Here is a 21117-nt window from a genome sequence, read left to right as displayed (position 1 = left end):
ACCAGACAAATAAGAATGAAACCAATTTAAAACAGTCCCTGAAATGCCACATTCTCTCAATTGATGCAACAAATATTGGTGACTGATGGTATCAAATGCCAAAGAGATATCTAATATAACCAAGCACATATCGGTATTTATTTCCCGGATAAAGACCTCTTCTGAAAGAATTGATCAGTGTGAGGAATAGAACCTTGGTATTGAGGGATTTTCTAAACCCAAATTACAAATGATCTAATATTGGTTATTCATCAATAAAATTTGAGAATTTCTTCAATAGCTTCCATAACGTTGGAAACAAAGTAAAGTAACAAAATATGTTTGCAGCTAGCAAGGTCAAAGGGATCAAGATGTAGTTTCTTTAACAAGGGTCTCACAAAGGCTTGTTTGAGAGAACATGGAACACAACCCTCATCCAAAGAGAGGTTGAAATTGTCAAAAAAGGAACAATGATATCCTTGATTGCCTTTAAATTAGCTACATTGCTTGGGTTCACAGGGCAATAAGCTGGGTTCACAGATGATACTGCGGTACAGACTTCAGTTTCGAAAATCACTTCAAAAGATGATCTTGTGACCTTGGTAGACTCAGAAAGAACAGAAAATCAGCTGGGGACATTGAAAAAAGTAACAGAAATTTTAGCAACTTTGGATGATAAAGAAGACATGAATTGTTCAAAGTTAATAGTAGATATCTGATCAGAGAAAGGTCCATAACATGAAGTGGTCAAATTTCAAGCAATCCTGAACAATTCTTTAGGGTTGTTGCTGGCAGCTGAAAGTTGTGATGAATTCAATAATTTCTCAGCACCATCAACCTTTCCCCCATATACATCGAGTTACACAGGCCAAGAGACTCGGCAGAATGAACCCAACTCCTATGGCATTCCTGCCTCTGCAGTGAACGTCTCAACATATGGAGCTCCAGAGAAAACCAGGGCATCTTTTTGAATTGCCAGTACTCGAAGGTCTGTAAGGGCGCAACCTTGTCCAAAACACTGGACATGGCTGTCTCCCATATGGAGATTGCTGATTCAACATTGACTGGTTAAGACTCTTCCAGCTCAGATAATAATGTAGCACTAAAAGAGTCAACATCAGTATGTCCCCTCCTGATATAGGTGGACCCATGAATTTGATTTCTACTTAATACTTGGAGGGTCTTTTGGGGGCGGTGCTTGACCCAACAGGGCACTTTTTCTTTATCATTAAGTGAGGGGTCATGGAATTTGACCACATGGCCCGTGCACATTTTTTTTTAAATGCCCATTGTCACTTAACAGCCATATTCTTTTGAAAAAAGCCTATCAAGGATAACTTTAAACCTAAATGGCAATATTCAAAAGATGACCTGGTTAGGTTTAAAGTTAACCGGCTATTCGGGGATATTCAATGGGACATCTATCCCACTGAATAACAAGGATAATTTAGCTGGCTAACCTTAGCCAGATAAGCTATCAGTTACACATTTTTTTAAACTACTGGCCTCTTAATGTCTAAAAATTGGTCTTATATATAATTGGCATAAGCCAGCAGGCTTCCACATTTAAAACTTTGAGCATCTGCCCGTCTGGACCAGGTAGGAATGGGGGGATGTGGCAGAGGGAGCATTTACAGTGCTTCCCCCTCCCCCTCCTTCCCCCCTCCATCCATGCCAGTGTAGAGGGAGCCCCAGCCTGTGCACAATAGGGCGAGTCTATGTGATAATAAAGGTAAAACAGCTCAGGTAAGTTACAAGTGAAGGCAAATGGTGCTGTGAACTCCAGCAGATGCCAGTTTCAATTGAGCTGGAAGCCCCAAACGAGGTGAAGGAAGCTGCAGGATCCCCCCCACCCCCGCTAAAAAAAAAAAAATGTAAATAAAAATTGAGCAGCTCTACAAGAGGGGATCCAGCCGCATGCTTGCATTTTTTTTTTTTTTTTTTGTGATCTGTTCTCAATCAGTCATTATGGATGCAGGCTGCTCTGCTAGAAAAACCAGCCTGGCTGTTATTCTGCTCCATGCAGTCAGGGCTCACAAATGTCTTTCTGGCACAAGCCAATGCGAGTTTGCATTGGTGATTTGTACCGCACCTCTGGTCTCACCTCTGGTTGCAGAGCTGGCAGGCAAAGCAGTCCAAATGGTAAACATTCTCTCTGGCCCTCATCACCATCTCAAAGGCAGGGATCAGCTTACTGCAGGCAGCGCAATTCCCGGTGGTACCGAAGAGCCTGCCAGAAAGCATATTCATTAGAAACAATTTTAATTAAATGCTGGAAGACTAATTAAGTGTAATTAACAATATCAAATACTGTATTTCAGCAAGAGAAGCTGCCAGGTCCGGTTTCCTGACTCCAGTGATGGGGGGGGGGGGGGGGGGAAGAAGAAATAAAAATAAATTAGCATCATGTGAACAGGACTGTGAGCACAGAGAAAAGCTGCATAAATCTTGAAAGCAGATTTGCTTCAATGTTAGTCCATCTGAGAGGTCCACCACCCTTTCAGTGAAAACAACACCAACAACAACAAAAAGTACTCTTTTCATTCTTTGAGAGTCTCCCTCCCTTTAGCTTTTCACATTATGGAAAATATTACTTATCATGCGTCTTGCAAGCCTGCTAGATATTTCGCTTCCCTTTTTCCTTCTAGAGTGTATCCTTACCGGCTTCAGGCTCTCCATATGGTGGATGGTGCAGGCCATGCACCAGCGTGGTGATCCACCTTTTGAATATTGCTTCCACTTTATCAATAGTCCAAAAAAAAACAAAAAAACAGCTGGTCTTGGACTTCCATCTACTGTGGATGCCCAGTATTACTCTGTGTAATATTGAGTGACATCCTGTTTATTAATTTTGATATATGTTATTCTACCGATTCTCTCTTGCATTATCGCCAATTGTTTGTTTAATGTATTATTTCTATTTGTATCTTACTACTTGTTCTAGTCATTTCTTGTTTATTATAGGAGCAATGTTTGAATAGTTTCAAATAGCACCACCTTCTCCACTTTATTATACATTTCATCTTTTCAGAATCACTTATTTGTGCCCTGTGATTCTCCTTAGGCCTCTATTTCAATTGGCTTATGTTCCATTTCTTTCAATGTCATTTTGTAAATGTAATATGCAGAACTACATCATTCTCGAGGTAAAGTCTCAGAAGAAACATGTACAGGGCAATATTAATTCCCTCTTTCAACACGAAATACATTCTCATAAGGAACCAAAAATGTTTGGGTTTCCCAAACTTCTTTGTTACACTGGTGTGATAGAGTATATGACAGAGAGCCTCAGACTGCTTTAACGGACCGGCTCCAGCTATCTGGCCTGGTCCACCTTAAGACAGACAGGAAAGGGATCCTCGGGTGGGGCGTTTCCCTGAGGTAAGGGATACAAAGGTGAGGCCCTGAGAGAATTAGAGAGGCCCCAGGGAGAAGCAGGAAGCTGTAATGAAGTACTGTGCTCTTTTGGAAAAAACGTTCTTGCATTGTCAGTCTGCTGAGGTAAGCAGCCATTTTGATTCTGTCTTACTGGACTTTTTGTAATTAAACTGTTGAAAATCAGAACAGATTCCAGCCTGGTCTGTTCTCTGACCTTCCCCTGTCTTAGACCGCTCCAAGGGCATCACAACTGGCTAACATGAGGTCAACTGTGACCAGTCTCTTTCCTGTTTGGGGACTGCTAGTTCTTCCCATCCAAAATGTTATTTGGCCCTTGTATTTCTGTACCCCAAAGGCACAATTTTGAGAGGGATTTTTTTGCATTAAAATATAGTCTTCAATCCGCTACCATTTTTCTGTTTTTTTTAAAAGTCCTCTTTCATCTGTCCCATCACATGTCTACTGTTGCAGATTTTCATATAATCTGTAAACCGGCACATTTTCCCTTCTAGTCCTTCGATAAGGTCACTTAGAACCCATTGATGCACTGTAGGCCTAGCACTTATCCATGTGGCATCCATTGATCACTTTCCCTTCAGTGTAGACCCCATTGACCACCACTGAGTTCTATTGCTTAAACATCAACCAATTTATAATTTCTTCCAGCTCGGACTGCCTAGTGTGTATCAAAGATCAGATAGATAAAAGGATGCAGTACCCGTGACTTACAAAGTCACCTGTGGTCAAATTTGTTTAGCAAGTCCTTTCTTTTGTGAAACCATATTTCCTAAAAATAGTAGGCAGTGTTAAATCTGCCTTCTGCTCCTGAACCTTGCGAATAGATTAATCTGGGGGGGATCTATGGACTCTTCTCATGGCTGTCAATCTAATATTAGATCATGGATTGCATGATTGCAGCAGACATCTCTGGGATGACCCCATAATAAACATTTTCTAAGTCACCACTCCTCCCCTCCAGTATGGTCATGGTCCAACCAACCTCCCCTACAGAAGAGAAGACCATTATGTTATGCTAGCAAATGCATCTTCGACGTTGCTTTCCTGTGAAACACAATCAAAGTCCTGTTTGCCCACCATGGGCTTCAGTGAGTGCAGTGACAAGAGGTGCAGATGCTAGGCTGTCCATAAGATTAAAAAATGAATCGTTTTCTGCTATAACCAGAAAGAACATCCGACTAGAGCAGTGAGAATCTGTTGGCTGGGGTGCAGGTGCATGTGGGGAGGCAGGGCGATGCAACATAGTAAACCAGGTCTTGCTTTCTGGAAGGGGTAGAAAGGAGTGGGAAGAACTGTTGGAGTCAGGGAGAGGGAGAGAGATGTGAGGAAAAAAACCTGGAGGGAAGTGGTGGTGGTGATGGTGGTGAGGGGGGGGGGGGAGGTTTTTTTGTAACAAGCATAAAGGTTTCTTTCTTCAGAAGTCAAAAATTAAATACCATCAAACAGGTGGATTGCGAGAACATATCTGAGTAGATTCTTGGAGTTCCCCTTGTTAGCTTTTTATAACTTGAGTATTGCATTTAAGGTGTAGCCTTCAGTAGCGCTTCCATTACTTTTTCACAGTAAACATCATCAAATAGGTCTGATTTTGTTTCCTTGTTGTCTGACAAACGGCCTTAGTAAGAGAAAGGAGCAGAGTCAGCACTAGAAGACCACCCTTAGCTGCCAGCCATAAAACACTGACCATTGGTGAAATTGTTACCTGACGATCCAGCCTTCTGTGATGCCACCATAAACTTCATGGCATGTGTTGCGATTGCGTGGACTGTCATTCTTACCTCCAGCCCGGGCCCGTCCTTGTGGCCTCCTGATGCTGCACCTCTCCTGCAAGATGTGGCCATTTACCACACCTGCCTTCAGATTCCTGCTAGGCACCGACGTCGTGTCCTCCTCAGAATGCGGTAGGAAGCAGCACCATGCCACTCCAGCTGGCTGCGCTCCTATGTGGCAAGACGCCTCTGAGTCCTTGGGGCCCCGCCTTCCCTAGGGCATGCACATGCCGACTGCACTAAATTTAAAGGGCCAGTGGTGGGAACTCCTCAGAGGCACCTCCTGTTGATGTCATCATTCCAACCCTATAAAGGGAAGAGGCCAAGACCCCTCCAGCAACAGGTTGACTCATCCTGGAGAAGTGCTTGCCTGTTTTCCTAGTTCCTGCCTCCTGGTTTCTGCTGTGTGTTGTTCCTGTGTCCTTTTCTTGGTTCTTTGGCAGTCTGGTCGTCTCCTGAGTTCGTGTCCTTGTGGTCTGCCTTTCCTCTGTCTTCAGTGTCTCATCTTGCCTGGTGGTCCCTTGTTCTCCTTCACCCTCCTCGTTCCTTGCCTCTTCATATTGGACTTCTGGCTTGACCTTGGATTGGACCTTGATGCTGCTTGACCTCCACCAGCCCCTGATTACTGCCTGCTTCCACTTCTGTCCGGACGCTGACTGTCCAAACCACTGCCTGAACCACAACTCTTGTTGACTGCGACCTGTCCTGACCACTGCTTGCCCTGATGCAACTTCCTTCTCCATGCTGGCCTGCAATGACTTCATCCGGATGGATCTTCACCTTCACAGAGCCCCGTACCTAAGACCAGCCGGGCCCAGCACCCAAGGGCTCAACCTAAGGGGCACATGGGCTGGTACTGATGAAGCTTCATTTGGGCCTCTGCACCTGCCAGCTCTGCCTGCTGATGGTGGGGATGTGCGGGGCTCCTCCCTGCAGGTAGTGCCAATTCCCCCTCAGCTTAAGGGTCCACATCCGCAACACATGTAATGGTGTAAAATAGCTTGGCATGAACAATTTAGAGAGTTTGCCAACTTTTGCCATGACAGGGAAAGAAAATAAATGAAAAAATTGCTCCCTCTGGACCTGCAGTAAGGGATCTTTCAAGGTGGAAGGCAATAATAAAGTTTATGGGGACTGCTTTCTGCATTCCTTTAATTTCTTTTGAGTTCTACAGATGTGGCACATCTTAAAACAGTCGCTATTCTTCAGAACCTGAATTCCCCCAAGATACATTGTCCCTCTGGTGCCAAAATGCCCCAGGGTGAATTAACTTTTTAGGGGTCCATTTTCAGCTGCTGTGTGGCTCGGCTAGTTAATCGAATAAACACGTCCGGCTAACTAGCAGGGTATATTCAATGGTGAAGTTGTACCGCTGAATACCCAGTTAACTTTAGGAAAGCCCTATGGCCTGAACAGAGTTAGCTACAAAAGTTAAGCGACTAACTCCGCTCCTCTCGGAAACGCCACCCATCTGCCTCTGGCCCGCATTTTTATGTAGCCACATTCTACCCGCATTATTCAGCTTAAAATTTAGCCACATATGGCATTGAACAATGAATATCGCCATTTAGATGGATAACTTTTCAGTTATCCTCTAAGTAGCTTTTGAATATCGACTTCTTCATGTTTAAAGTTTGAAAGCTTGCATATTCTCTTGGTACAAAATTTATGTCAGTGGTACTTTAGTGGTGAACAGAGCCCTGTACTACCACCATACTTGCAAGTATAAAAATTGACTATAACCGAAAAGCTGAATGGGCAGATTTACATTTCAGGCAAAAAAAAAAAAAAAATGCAAAAAGCCTGCATATGCATTTCACTTGCTTAATTCTGAAATAAGTAAAAAAAAAAAAAAAAAGCTCTTTACTAAAGATTTTAAATTTCCTGCAACTGACAACCAAACCTTGTTGAATGGTGCTATTGCTCATAAGTATCAAACTTAGGAAAAAAAAAAAAGGGGGATTGAATAAGTCTAATCTTGCCATATGTCCAACACATGTGCACATATTTCTCTGCAACTTCGTGAAAAATGTTTCTGTGGAATTTTTCCCTAACAAGAAAAAGCCTGTGAAAAACATGAAAAGGTACTTCATTTAAGAATTGGGCAAGAATTGCATATTGCTTTTTGCATAAGACTTTGCTTGCACAAATTATTTTGAGGAAATGTTCCTTCCTGAAGTTGCAGAAAAATATAACTGCTTGGTTAAATACATTATTTCAATATTGCACAAACTGGCTTGCAGGCTGTTTTTTTCACTTCTTTGATCCTAGTTTTGCCCTAAAAATACATTTTGACACGAGGAGTAGGTTTTGAAAAATAAGGATAGGGTTACAATAGGGAGAAAAAAGCTACAAATGCTTTATCATCAGAAAAATGCAAAAACAAACAATGTAACATCTATTGAATGAAAGAATGGAGACCTAGATAAAAGACTACATGAGAAAAAGAAGAGCCAAGAAACAAGTTATTTTCGAGAATTAGCCAATTTCGTTACTTTCAACAGATAGGAGGAGTAACCCAAGACTCAATAGGACTTTGTAGTATCTCTTCTTTTCAAGTTTCATGAACAGAGTGCCTAACAAAAAGGTAAGGTTGTAGTATCTTTGGAAGTTAAAACTTCCAGAGGGGGCAGCCAACAGCTGTGTTAGTTTGCAGTTCATGCACCTGACAAAGTGGATGCCTGTCCTCGAAAGCTTACAGATCTGTTCACGATGTGCCATTAGCCCTTGTGTCATTCTGAGGAGGCTAAGATAATGCTATATAGTGTAAAACAAATGCCCTTATTAGAATGCTAATGTTTTTGAACTCCTACCAGCTTGTAAAACAAGCATAGAAGATATTGAGAGGAGACCTGGTCAACATTCATGTTTCACCTCATTATTGAACTATGGGTTCTTGCTCAGTTACTATAGCAGAGTTAGCATCTATATACCCCATATAGACCTGAATAGAAGTTGATACTTTGAGATTATTTATTAATTTGTTTGTCGAGTTTTATGTACCGTCGTTCAGTATCGCCATCTCAACGGTTTACAGATTAAAATAGTATCATAACCTATACCACATCTGATATTTGGGGTCTATCCAGGCTCAGCGCCGAAGAATCTGTGACATCCCACTAGGTTCCAGGAGGCGAGGAAGCAGGATGGGCCCATGGTCCAGAAAGGAACAGAAGTCGCAAATGGAGAGATGCCTCAGTAAGGAGACAGATCAGAAGTCCAGAATCATCAGGAAGATTGACTGCTATGAGCAAAGGAGACACTGAGATGAATGGATGGAGCAATTCTAGTAGTTCAGGAGACATCATATAGAGCTGACAGTACAGACTCCACATAGAGCAAAGTTATTCCAGCTGGGATGCCCTGTGGCTCAACAGGGGAGAAACCAGCGCAGAATCCTAGCAACTCAAACTTATTTGCCATATTGGCCCAAATAGCAGGATCATCCTATGTTTGAAAAATCATAAATTCAAGCTGATATGATAATCTCTCAGTTGCCAGTGGATGTAACTTCACTAATGTTTCCTAAAGCTGGTAACTGCCAGCTAGTTATCAAATGGAACAGAGCTCACACATTCTGGAGTGCGGATAAGCATTCTTTGTTTCTTTCTGGTTACAGAACAAGATCAAAGAAACCTTTATTCCAGCTTTCTCTTGCTGCCTTTGGTGAAGACCAAGCCTGTGGATTCAACACCACAGTTCAATAAGCTCTATAGATCTCCTCTTCCTAAATGTTTTCCATCTTTTGATGTAGCTGGTGTTTCAGGCTGAGCGAAGCAGATTCAATATTCTGCAGTTACCGCATAAGGATGGTAAAATGTCTGCTGAATCTTCAAATCAGTTTGCATGACTTAAAACAATAATCAGGCGCTGCATAATTGCAATAAACCCTCTGGGAATGGTCTTATACTGACGAAATAATTACTTTGGTAGCATCAACTCAGGCATGTAATTCTGTTATAGTCATTATCCAGCTGCTATAAGTCCATAGCATCAGGGTTTCTTATTTAACCATGACTCAGCCAACCAAAATAGATGAGTCAGAAGATGGCAAACCAAATAAAGCACATAGACGATTCCTTTCTTTTATTTTAAAGTTTAAGGTCCTCTAAACCTTTACTATTGTGGATATTTCCAGCTTTGGAAGCAACCAGGAGTATATTGGTGTCCATGGCCCATCCATACAGGAAGGGTTCTTCAACTTTAGACACTCAAAGAACCACTAGGGGGAGGAGTGATAATTTTGATAGGGGAGCAAGGGTGAGGCAGTACCTGGTTGTGCTCTCCTTGTTTCCAGAGAAGAAAAGCCAGATTACCTTCTCTTCAGTGGAAGAAGTGTGATAACTCTCATGTTTGTTTAGAAACTGAGGACTGGATTGAGTGTCAGGAGGGATCCTGATATCTGGGAGGAGAGGGTTTCTATACCAGCTCAGGAGGATATCTGGGAGGCTGTTTCACCAACCAGGTGCAGTGATAAATTCAGAGTCGTGGAAGAGGATTCTGATGCTTTCATTAGAGCTCTGGAAGGGAGACCTTGAAGGACCAGTGAGGCAGTTTCTAGGTTTCTTTCCTCAAGTAGCTTGAAGAATGAGTTCTTGCAACTTTTTGGTTACTGAATATTGGAAAAATTGTTTTCTGTGTTTTTGTGCTTCTGTACTAATTTTTACTCAATTTTAATTTTTGGTAATCTTAGTGTTTGTTTTGGATCACTACCACCACAGGAGAGGACTTATTTTGAAAAGACTGTGCTGGATCCCCTTAATTATTTATATAAAAAATGTATATCTATCTAAAATACTAGGCAGGTTACAATTCAACATTACTAATAATCATAACAATTAACAAATGTTAAAACAAAAACATTCATAAAATCATGACAACAAAATGTAAAAAGCAAAAAAGAGTTAAAACATCAGAATCATTACAAATAAGTAATAATTAAACAAATAAAATTAAAAAAATCTAAAAACATTAATCACTAAAAGAACTGCTTCAATAAACAATAAAATAAAACAGCACCAGCTATATAAAACATAAATACAAACAGCTGCCGAATACTTATCTCTAAGAGCAAAGGTTCTCTGCCACCAAAGTTTTATCTGCAGCACTTGAAGGCAGCCCCTTGGTGTATATAGGGAGATCTCTGTGCAAGGGGGTTACAAAAGCAACAGTGCCTACTACTGGCCAAATATGATGAGACTTGATAAATTTTGAATAATTGTGTTTATCTACAAAGGTGTAAAAACATGAACAATTGAGGAACTGCAGGAGGAACGTGAGACTAGGGAACCAGGCATCTAAAGAACAGAAACGTGTTCAAAATGCTGGATTTTGTATTAGGAGTTACTTGTCAGCAAAAGTAATTCTCGTGGAAAGCACCTCAAAATCCTCAGCTCAATGTGTGGCAGAGGGCAGAAAAGCAAATAGATTTTGTTCTCTGTTCTGTTTGCTTTTAATTGATTCATGGTGCAATCGAATCTTGACTAGTGTGCAAAGTTCTGATTTCATCTCCAAAAATGATACAGCAGAACTAGAAAAAGTACAGAGAAGGGCAACAAAAATGATAAAAGGGGATGGAACAACTCCCTTAAGAAGAGAAGCTAAGCAGGTTAGGACTCTATCTTGGAGAAGACTGAGGGGATATGTCAAGTTTACAAAATTAGTAAAGAACATGGACCAATTTACTCTAGCAAAACAATGCTAGGATTAAACAACATTTCATGAGACTAATTAGTAACAGATTTAAATCAAATTGTAAAAAGCATTTTTCCAAACAAACTGAGCTATCGAATTTGTGGTCAAGACTAGTAGCAGCCAAGTTTTTGAAAGGTTTCTAGAGGACAGATCCAGAAACAGTTACGGATATAGGGCCAGATTTCAAAAAGCATTTACACGCGTGAAATTGGGTTTTCCTCAAGTAAATGCCCTTTCCTCAAGGAAGTGAACTTTTGAAAATTGCTGCAATAGATGTTATTGAATAGTCCATAGGATTTACCCACGTAAGTGCACTTTACTCCAGTAAATGGCTTTTGAAGTTTGCTATGATAGTGGTTGCATTTATGCGCGCAACTCCTTAGAAAACGACCCCTGTAGAGTTTAGCATCTAGTCTTACTTCTGGGAGCAAGCAAATGGGAATGTCTTTCCTATTAGGAGCTGCTGGTTTTTTTCAAGTGTTCCAGACTGTCAGACAGGATTCTGAGCTTGTTGGACTTGAGCATCGGTTTTCTGAATCGCTGACAGCCACTAAGGGGGCACTGAGGACGCACTATTGTCCCTAGTGTCCCCCTTTTAACATGACCCCTCATTTAAATATAGTATCGCGCGCCCAGGAGAGGTGGCTGGTGCGCATTGGGAGAGCGGGCGCTCAACACGGAGCGCTCGTTCTCCCACGCTCCTTAATGTGTCGGGCTGAATGTTTGTGTTATATCTTCAAAAGGCTCTGCTGCTTCACATGATCTTGCTGAGGAAGCCCTCTGAAGTGTCTGAGCTGATCCATGTACAGTAACTGGAGATGATGGGGGGGTAGGATGGACACAAAGCTGGAAAAATGTCCCTCCCCTTCTACTTTATCAAAGTTTTAAGATGAGATGATTTGAAAAATGGAAGTGCAGTATATTATATAAATACATAATAATGAATCAAAAGTTGCCTAGAAAGCACATTAAACGTTGCCTCATGGCATGGAGGAGCAGCCTAGAGGTTAGAGCAGCAGACTATGAGCCAGTAAAGCCAGGGTTTAAATCCCAGTACTGCTCCTTGTGACACTGGGCAAGTCACTTCACCCTCCATTGACTCAGGTACATACAGGGACAGTGATTTGAAACAGCTGCATGGGTGCGGGCATGTGCCAGCTCATGCCAACAGACATGGCCATTTTATAGCATGGGGCACATGGTTAGACTGTATGCGCGTACATGTACGTACATGTGCATGTGTATGGACGCGCATTTGTGCGCAAATGCTGCCTCTACCGCGTATGTGGGGGAATTTTATAAGGGACACATGCCAATGCCATAGGGAGTTATCCCAGTTCGCCCAGTTAAGGTATAGGACTTCCCAACCTCCCTAGTTTAACAGTCTCCCTTTGCCCCGGTTAGCCCCAACCCTTAAAAACCCTCTGACTAGCTTAGATTGTTTTATGTTATTACTTACACGGCATCCATAGCAATAGTAAAGTTTACGCGGCAGGGGACCCCGGTGTGTGCTTGTGTGTACATTCCCTGTTAAAGTCTCTTCCCATAGAGATTCACCAGTGTGACTCAGTCAAGACCGTTAAGGGGCTTCTTAATACCTTTTTATTCAGGTTTTGTTATTATTAATTCAAAATTTGTATTTGTTTCCTCTCTTTTTTTATGATTGTATTTTATTATAGTTTTTATTATGTATTGTTTTATTCTGTATTTATTTTGTTTTAGTTGAGTTGTTTTTAATAACTATGTATGTTTTAATTATGTTCCTTGCCTAGACTTCTTTGTGATAGGCGATCCACAAATTTAATAAATGTAAATATATGTGGCAACAGCAGTTAATACATTCCTGTGAAAAGCCCTGGGGGTTCTCATCTGCCACAAAAATCGTGATGTTAAAAAAAAAAATTCTTGCCAAGCCTTTTCCCCATCCACCTGGACTCAACTTACCCCCAAGCTCACCCACAATCATAAACATCTTCATGGGGCAGAGCAATTCCCAGATGCTCCTGGCCTGCCGGTGCTCTATTTAAGGTAAGCCCAGAGGCCAGTACCATTTTGTTGTGGGGAGGTATAATTGTACTTCCCTATCACATAATGGCATGTCAAGGCTCACCAGGCCATTTTGAATACAGACCCTGTAGGGCAGGAGCATCTGGGGCTCACTTCTGCCCTGTGACGATGTATTGCTTATGACTGTTGAAAAGCTGGGGATTCTGATGGGTAGAGGAATTGGCAAAAGGTCTGGAACTATATATTTTTTTTTAATCTTTTAAAGAAGAATCAAAAGTTTTGTTGCAGGGGAAGGGGACTCTGGTGCTGGTTGCTACTGGGGTTTTTTTCCCCCCCAAACACAACAAAAATACATGTAAAAAACAAAAGATAAAACATTCCAACAAAACGTTTAGCATTTGTAGAATTGTAGCAGATGGTTTTAATTGACTTTTTTTTGCCTATTCTTGATCTTTTGCCGCTGGATTTCTTCATAACAGAAACACACAAATTTTCTAAAATGTGTTGCTAGACTAGCTTATTTGTTTCTAACGGTCTTTCTTGTAATGCTGGCAAAAATCACAGCAATAAGTATGGCGGCATCTCTCAAACACCACATTTGCAGAGCTTGGCAGGGGGGTCAGGCCATAAAATGTGCACAGTAATAAGATAGATTAGTTAAGAGGTGTAAAAAGCTCCTTTGTCTACAAGCCTACATAAAGCGCAAAGAACTGTCCGCTGTAAATGTATCTGACTGCATCTAGAGCAAAAAAGTAGTATGAGCCGAGCAATATTCCAAGCGTGGCTGCTGAACACAAGCAAAAAAGTTGCATTTAATCAAATTCAACCTCCCTTTCCATTTTAGGCAGGCTCCCATTCCCTTATTCAGAAGAGAAACTTCATTCAGATCAAGTTCAAAGTCCAAAACTTTAAATTGCTCGCCGTCAGATAGCATGTTTGCCATGTCAGCATTTATGTTCATGCATTCAAATGGGCTATACCTATAGATCTATAATCCGTAGCTATATCTAAATAATAATAGAGGGCAATACCTTTTTATTTACTTCCTTCATCAGGTGAAACAAAATAGGCATAGTAATAAGATTAATTAAAAGGTATGTAAAGCTTACAAAATACAGAAAGTACAACAAACGTGTACTGTAATGTGACCTCTTCTGCAACAGAAAAGCGAAAGAATTAATACTTGAGTTTGAACAGGATAGCACATGCTACATAGAAACGGGTGAAAACAGAAGCTAACCCCCTTAAGTTTGTTAAGTCCATATGTAAGCGTATAATAGCTCCGGTGAGCTCTGAGCCAATTGAAAAAAGGAGATGTGCCATTAGCATTGTAAAATAGTTTTTTCTTCACCTGAGAAAGATACTTCCCTAAATGGAAATTATAGGGAACTTTGAGCAGATGTTCACTTAACCACTTCAGCAAAGCTTAAACATGAACAAAAATGTTGCAACGCCCGGGAGGGGGAGGTTGCAATTTCTTTTAATACAATACTGGGGAAACAGTAACATTCTGAGTCACTGTTGTCACTCGGATTTTGATTGTTGAAACCCTGATGTCAAACGTTGCTTGCTGTTTTTGCACTATCCAACTACGATGGGGAATGGGTTGAGCAATCACATTGGCTCAGAGTTGTAGAATTCGGGTGCTGGTGCGAATCTCCATCGCCATCCATGCAGTTACCCCCCCCCCCCCCCAAGCCTTATGATAAGGGTAGTAATATTTACAATAAAAAAAAAACCCATGCAATTTTCAAACCTGTAGAAAATTACTGCTAGCAACATTTTTACAGAGTGAGCAGCCTTCCTGATAATTTAGGCAATGCTGCTGCTCGAACGTGATTTGCTTTTGGACTTGGCCATAGAATCAGCCCTGCGCTTTTTCTCTAATGTCTGCGTGTCACCACTCCAGACCATAAAAGTTGGGGCCCAGCCTTGGCTGTAATTTGAATCCAATTCCCCTTTTTTTTCCTCTGCCGTCGAAGCAGAAAGCAATGTTACAGTTGCTTCAAAAGCATCAAGACCAATTAGGTAAGGAGAGTCATCCCCATGACTTCTGCTAAGAGTAGTAGCTGCCGCTCGGTGCAGGTTTCCCCCATTCACCCTTTTTTTTCATTTCATTTCAGTTCCATCCTCTAGCTTTTAGTGATCTACAGTGTTTGCACCATGCTGTTTTGAATTTCTTTACTGTTTTTGTCATTTCGACGCCTGTCTCAGGTGTTACATGTAAGAGAAGGGCCTGGGGAGGCCCTGGATGGATCTGGCTCAGCCCAGGTTTGATTTTATGGGATGGGAAAGAGACCTTATGGAGGGGATTCGTCGGAGAACTTCAGGAGGCTTTTTATTTTAAATTTGGACAATGAAATGAAAACACCTGAAACCTTTTGGGTATTTTCCTAGAAGCCATTATCAGTTCGTTTCATTCTTAACGAACCAAAAATGGCATTATTCGTCCCATTTAATGTATTTGTTTTAAGTTAATGTATATCCTTACTGAAGAGTAATAGATGATTACAGACAAATAAACTATTTGTACTAAAAAAGGAGTATTAATCTATATATGCCCGTTTAGGAATATTTATCACTTTTCCTTGTGGTGAGCACTTTATAGAATCATTACAAGAAAAAAAATTGTTGCCAGCATAAAACTGAAGATTCCATAATTCACAGATTTTTCCACACTTCCTTGATTTAAAAAAAAAATAAATCTCTGCATTTTTTTGCTAATTTACAGAGTAATTTGAAAAGGAATGCGCGTGCGTCCATAAATGCACATATAGGCGTCCGCGTGGAGAGACGCTGCAGTTTTAAATTGTGCAAGGAAATAAGCATGTATCATTTAAAGTACCCCTCCCATGTGTATTTTGGCTAGAGCTTTAGTGGCTTTTATGCACATATGTAGGCGGATTTTAAAACATGCTTGAGTGAGGGAAAAAAACAGTTTTTTTTTTTAAGTAGTCCACCAGCTTGCCCAGTTCATATCGAGGTCTTCAAGACCCCTCTGGTTCTTCATCCTGCAAGTCTCCCACTTGATACTGACCCCTCACACTGTGCTAAATGCCCTAAAACTTGAGATCTCCTTGATCCTCATCAGGACCAGAGGTAAAGTTATGCACATAACAAGCTGACGCGTGCCATGGTCAGCTTTTTTAAAATGCGGACTCCCACGCATAAGTCTTGGTCCCGCTCCAGAATGCCCATTTCCCGCCCCTTTTCCACCACCCTCTTCATGACACGCACACAGGTATCATATGTGCGTACTTCATGGCTTCTCAAAATGCACATTGCTCGTGCGACGACCTGCAACAGCACGTATGTGGCCATTTTTGCATGAGCAGTGTTTTTAAAATTGATACGTTACTGCATTATAAATTTCTGGTATATTGGATCAGTATAAGGGCCTTCTCTCCTTGATGGAAGCAAACACAACTGAAGTAGGGATTTAAACAATACATACCAGTTATGAGGTGACAAGATGAGAATTATTCTAGATATGGAAACTAAAATTAGATACTTCCTCAAAGAAAAATTGAAATTCCTACAGTTTAAGAAAATTGACAGTTTGAGTAGCTTTGGTTCATGTCTTTCTTGGTAGATCACAAAAACACTACAATAATGTGTGAAATGGTGCTGAAAGCTTAAATTTCCTTCTTTGTCGAAAGAATTTCATTAATAAAGAAATACAATGCATAACCAATAATCTAGCAAATAAGAATACTAAGCACACATGATCCATGTTTTGGTGATTAGATCTATCAATATTACAACAAAACACACACTATAGTGATGAAAATATTTCTTCTAAACAAAAAACATTCTGCTGAACAATGTTGCAGGCTCTCAGAAAGGTAGACTAACTTGATTGCTAATCACAAAGTTGCCACTCAAGACACATTCTATCTGGATTGCTGTATATTATATCTGTATAAGATAAATGCATCTCATGCAGTATATAAATATGCCAACGAGGACTTACAAGGGGAGAAATACGTTACATGTCAAATGTACTTAGGCTCGTATCAGGAATTTAGTTTACTCAGATTTTAAACCCCTACAAATTGTGAGTTTTCAGATGGACCAAGCCAGATAATATCTACTCTATCACGTCTCCAGCATTGATGTACAACAGCATACAAAAGCTGTGCAGTATAATTATGTAGACTTCAACATGCTGTGAATAAAAAAAGGACCACAGTACGGCCCTCATATACTTCAAAGTTGCAAATTCCCCTTGTATGGTACAATGCATCCGACTGATAATTAAAGTAAGTGGTACCCTCAAACAATCTGTTTATGTATTTTCCTGCTTTCTCTACAGATTGCATAAAGCAAGTCAAACTGCTCCATTAAATGTCAATAAAGGGTCTCCCTACAAAAGCAACTACAGTGAAAGGCAGTATTAATACAATTCAATGCTATATAACTTGTTTCCTAGAAATAAGAAAAGCTACTGCCAATTCAGATATAGTCCATATATAATTTATGTTCCATATTTAAACTAAAGACATCTGGATAATAAAATGCTACGCCTCACATTATCAGAATTTTAAAAATCCAAACCAATGCAGTTTACATATCTACAACATACTGTAAAATGTATGCAGGCATATTATATACTTTATTAAAAACCCAGCAGACATTTTTAGTTTGAACTGCAAATTTCTTCTTGCTTACAAATGCATGCCAGCATCCAGTAAGAAGAGAAAACTGACCACCTCAACTTGTCTCCCGGTACCTGCAAATAATGTATGAGCAAGATGGATACAAACACTGAAAACTGCAAGACAGCATCCCAGGATGTTCCTTGTGCATTGGATGTGGACTATGATGGGCAGTAGGAGAATACATGGAAAAAGTTTGATTTGGATCCGCTCATTCTTTCCATTGAAGTCAATGGGGAAAGTCATGCATCCTATTTTTTACTTTAAACATTTAGGACCTGATTTTAAAAAGCATTTACACACTTAAAATTGGGTTTTATACATGTAATTCCACTCTACTCAAGTTAAGTGGGCTTTTCAAAATTGCTACAATATATGCCATTGTATTGTCTGTGGGATATTCTCACATACATACATGTGACTCAAATAAATGACTTTTGGAAATTGCTATGATAGTATGTTACCTTTATGCACATAACTCCTTTGAAAATTACCTGCTGAGGGTTTTCCTTCCAAATTTTATGGAAGCTTGCTGACTGATGGAAACAGCAGCAGAGGAAACAGCACCCCAAGACACTGTGAGTGGTATGAACACCCTATAGCAGTAAAAAAAAAAAAAAAAAAAAAAAGGCAAGGGGCACCAACAGTGGCATAAACAGCCTAAGCCATTATGAAAGGAGCAAGGCTGCACAAATAGTGGCATAAACAACCCAACATACCAAAAGAGGGTCAAAGAACACCAACTGTGGTATGAACACCTGAAGGCACAGAGTGATGTGTATGGCAGGAAGCACAGTGCAATCAATACCACAAGGCAAGAGTCCAAGAATTAGTCTAGTGTCACTGACTGCACAAAGAAAGCAACCTGCCCCTAGTCAGTCACTAGCCCCTCTGCAAGAGAATCTGTATGTTTATAGACATTGACTGCTATAGAAAAATTCAGTCTTACCCTGCTGATGTAGTTATACTATAACCCGCTTGACAGATTATAGTTTTTCCTGCTGCTAGCAGCACTGCTAGGACATTGTAGGCACAGTTTGCTTTCTCTTCTAAATGAAAAGTTATTTTCTAATGTTAAACTTTGGAACTTTGAACCAAGGAGCTTCTAAATCTCTGCCTTCTCATTGAGATACAAGAGAAATAAGTAAGAATAAAATGGTCACTGGCTGATCAAAGAGCTCTTAGTTTTACTTCCACCTAAAAAATGATAAAGTCAATCCATGCCGCTACCAGCTGGAATATGCTGGTTGATAAAAGTGCCTTGCTTCCCCCATAAACTAATGGAATCAAATGAGCCAAAGAGGATTCTGATTTTTCGAGGGGACTGCACCCTTTCAGTTTGGATGACCTGAATCAAACACGTTCCTTTCAAATTTGGATCATCCGAATAAACATCCCTAATGAGCAGCTATTGTGTGAAGTCCATATTGTGCAATTGCACAGAAGTAAAGCAGGTCCAGAAAAAAAGTTAGGAAAAGATCACTATCCTTTTCCCTCTCTGCAGGATAATTTTGGCTGCATGCATACATTTACTAGAGTCTCGAAACACCCCTGTGTAAAGGAAGTGTACCTTGTGGCTTGCTTGACGTGTTTTCTGTGTAACAGTCTCCTCTAGCAATTTGGCAAAAATAGCCTAAAGAAAAGCTTCATCTACAGGGAAGGTTAATGTATCCTATCCTTTAAAAGCTCCCATTACATGGTTTGTTAACTGTGAAAAAGGAAATGTGGGCATGCTTTGGTAATACTCTTTGAAGCATTTCAAAACACCTTTCAGGAGACACCAAGGACATTCATACAACCAAAAGTCTCATGATCTAACAAGGATTACAAACCACTCCATACAGTACCATGGTACCAATATTAAGAGTTCAGTACATATAGGCAGTAATGACAGGTCTTGGAGAATGAGACAGCTAGGACATTAATTGTTAGAGTCATTTACTTTAACTGTTTTACTGAACATTTAATTTCCTGTCTGATATTGTCTTCAAAATTACTATAGATTGTGGATGCAAGGACAAGAAAGCAAAGGCTTCCCCATGTGATCCATAATCTAGATTTCCCCGGCAAATTGGGAGCAGCAGTGGCTAGTCCATTTCAGAGGCAGTCAGTTCAGAGCTGAGAGGTGAGGAAGGCATCACTTCCAAACCACTGAGAACCAATGTACAATCATCTTGAATAGCTGCCAAAACCATTTGGTTCAGCATGTCTATTACTAGTAGACCTAAATTTTTCTAGAAAAATCAGTTGGAATTCCTGTTGGTCAGAACCTATAGCATTTCTTTTCATGAAAAACAAGGCATGCAGTCACTTAAGACAGCTCAAAATGGAATCTAGAAAGTAGGGGTATTGTGGTGAGGGGGAGAGAATTTTAACATTCATATTAGATTAAATATACTCAGGCCTTTTTTGGTAAATGCTAAGCAGATATAACAAAGGCCGAGAAACAAGCATGGGATTCAGTTCTATGGTTGCATGCCAGATTGGGAAGCCAGTTTTTTTGTAGTATTGACCAAATTAGGTAGCCTAGGAAATGTGATGCAACCTGGAGTATTGAATCCCTTAATTCACTAGTGGAAAAAATAAAAAACACAGCCATTTAGTTTACATGCAGATCTATGCAATATTCTTGAGTGCATTAAAAAAACAATTTCTGTAAATTTTAGGGTGCATGATGTATGTATTGCAGACATGAAGTGACATACAGGTTTGTTCTAAATTACTCATGAAATAGCCAAGACTTTAATATGAAGCCCATGGAGAAGATGATAAACTTTCAGACAGGCCAGTTTACTTGGGTGAATGAGTTTGAAAAGTACCCTCACTAATGAAGCTGATTAAGCATGGAAGATGTTCTTAGTCACTGAAGTCTGCAAAAAAAAAAAATTCTAGCAAAACAGTTTCTATTGGCTGAATCCTCTATTCCTGAATGGTTTTGCTACATGTGCATCATTTCAAAACTGTTAACTGATTGACAATTTTTTTTTCTCTACAGTCGGAGGGGGGGGGGGGGGGGGGGGGGGAGAGATTACTTATCTACCAGGGATTTTTGGTTATGGTCATGAAAGTTAACATCTTGCTCAAATCTCTTGCCAGAAAAGAAAAATATTCCCAACATTAGATTCTGCAGTACAATGAATGACACCTTCCAGTAAAACTCGATCAATTCTATAGGTGTAAACGGCAAACAAATGATTCAAGTCTATCACTCAGGAGCACTTTCTCCTACTTAGTTGATGAATTTAAAAATGTCTGCTTGTGAATGACTAATAAAGAGCAATATGTCCTGATTGCTACTTTGTATGATTACATCTAAAATTTACTAAATTTTAACAGGGTGGTCATTTAGAAGAAACGTAGATTGGATTGCTAAAGCAAAGAGCTTTCTTTTTATTACATTTACATTATGTAACCTCCCTTAATCCCCCTTTTCACTTTGGAGACAGCAGAGCACTTCAACTTCGCGCAGCGTCTGGAAAACTGGATTTTCCTAAGGGGACAGGCTAGCCTGCAAGAGCCAGAGGATCACACAAAAACACAGAAACGTGATGGCAGAAAAAAAGACCATATGGCCCATCCAGTCTGCCCATCCGTCCAATTAATTTAGCATTATA

The 21117-nt window shown here is 40.3% G+C and overlaps 1 protein-coding gene across 5 annotated transcripts in view; it reads right to left on the bottom strand.

Moving 5' to 3' along the window:
• Window positions 1-21117, bottom strand: part of LMO1 (LIM domain only 1) — a 128435-nt gene that overhangs the window by 8699 nt on the left and 98619 nt on the right. For all 5 annotated transcript variants that reach the window (XM_029582614.1, XM_029582616.1, XM_029582615.1 and 2 more), the window contains one exon: window positions 2084-2209. In XM_029582614.1, coding sequence (XP_029438474.1) covers window positions 2084-2209 — 126 coding nt within the window. The remainder of the gene's footprint in view (window positions 1-2083; window positions 2210-21117) is intronic.

This window comes from Rhinatrema bivittatum, chromosome 17 (assembly GCF_901001135.1).
Source record: "Rhinatrema bivittatum chromosome 17, aRhiBiv1.1, whole genome shotgun sequence".
NCBI lineage: Eukaryota > Metazoa > Chordata > Amphibia > Gymnophiona > Rhinatrematidae > Rhinatrema > Rhinatrema bivittatum.
The sequence above is the reverse complement of the archived record's forward strand: the minus strand, read 5'-3'. Positions and strand labels throughout refer to the sequence as shown.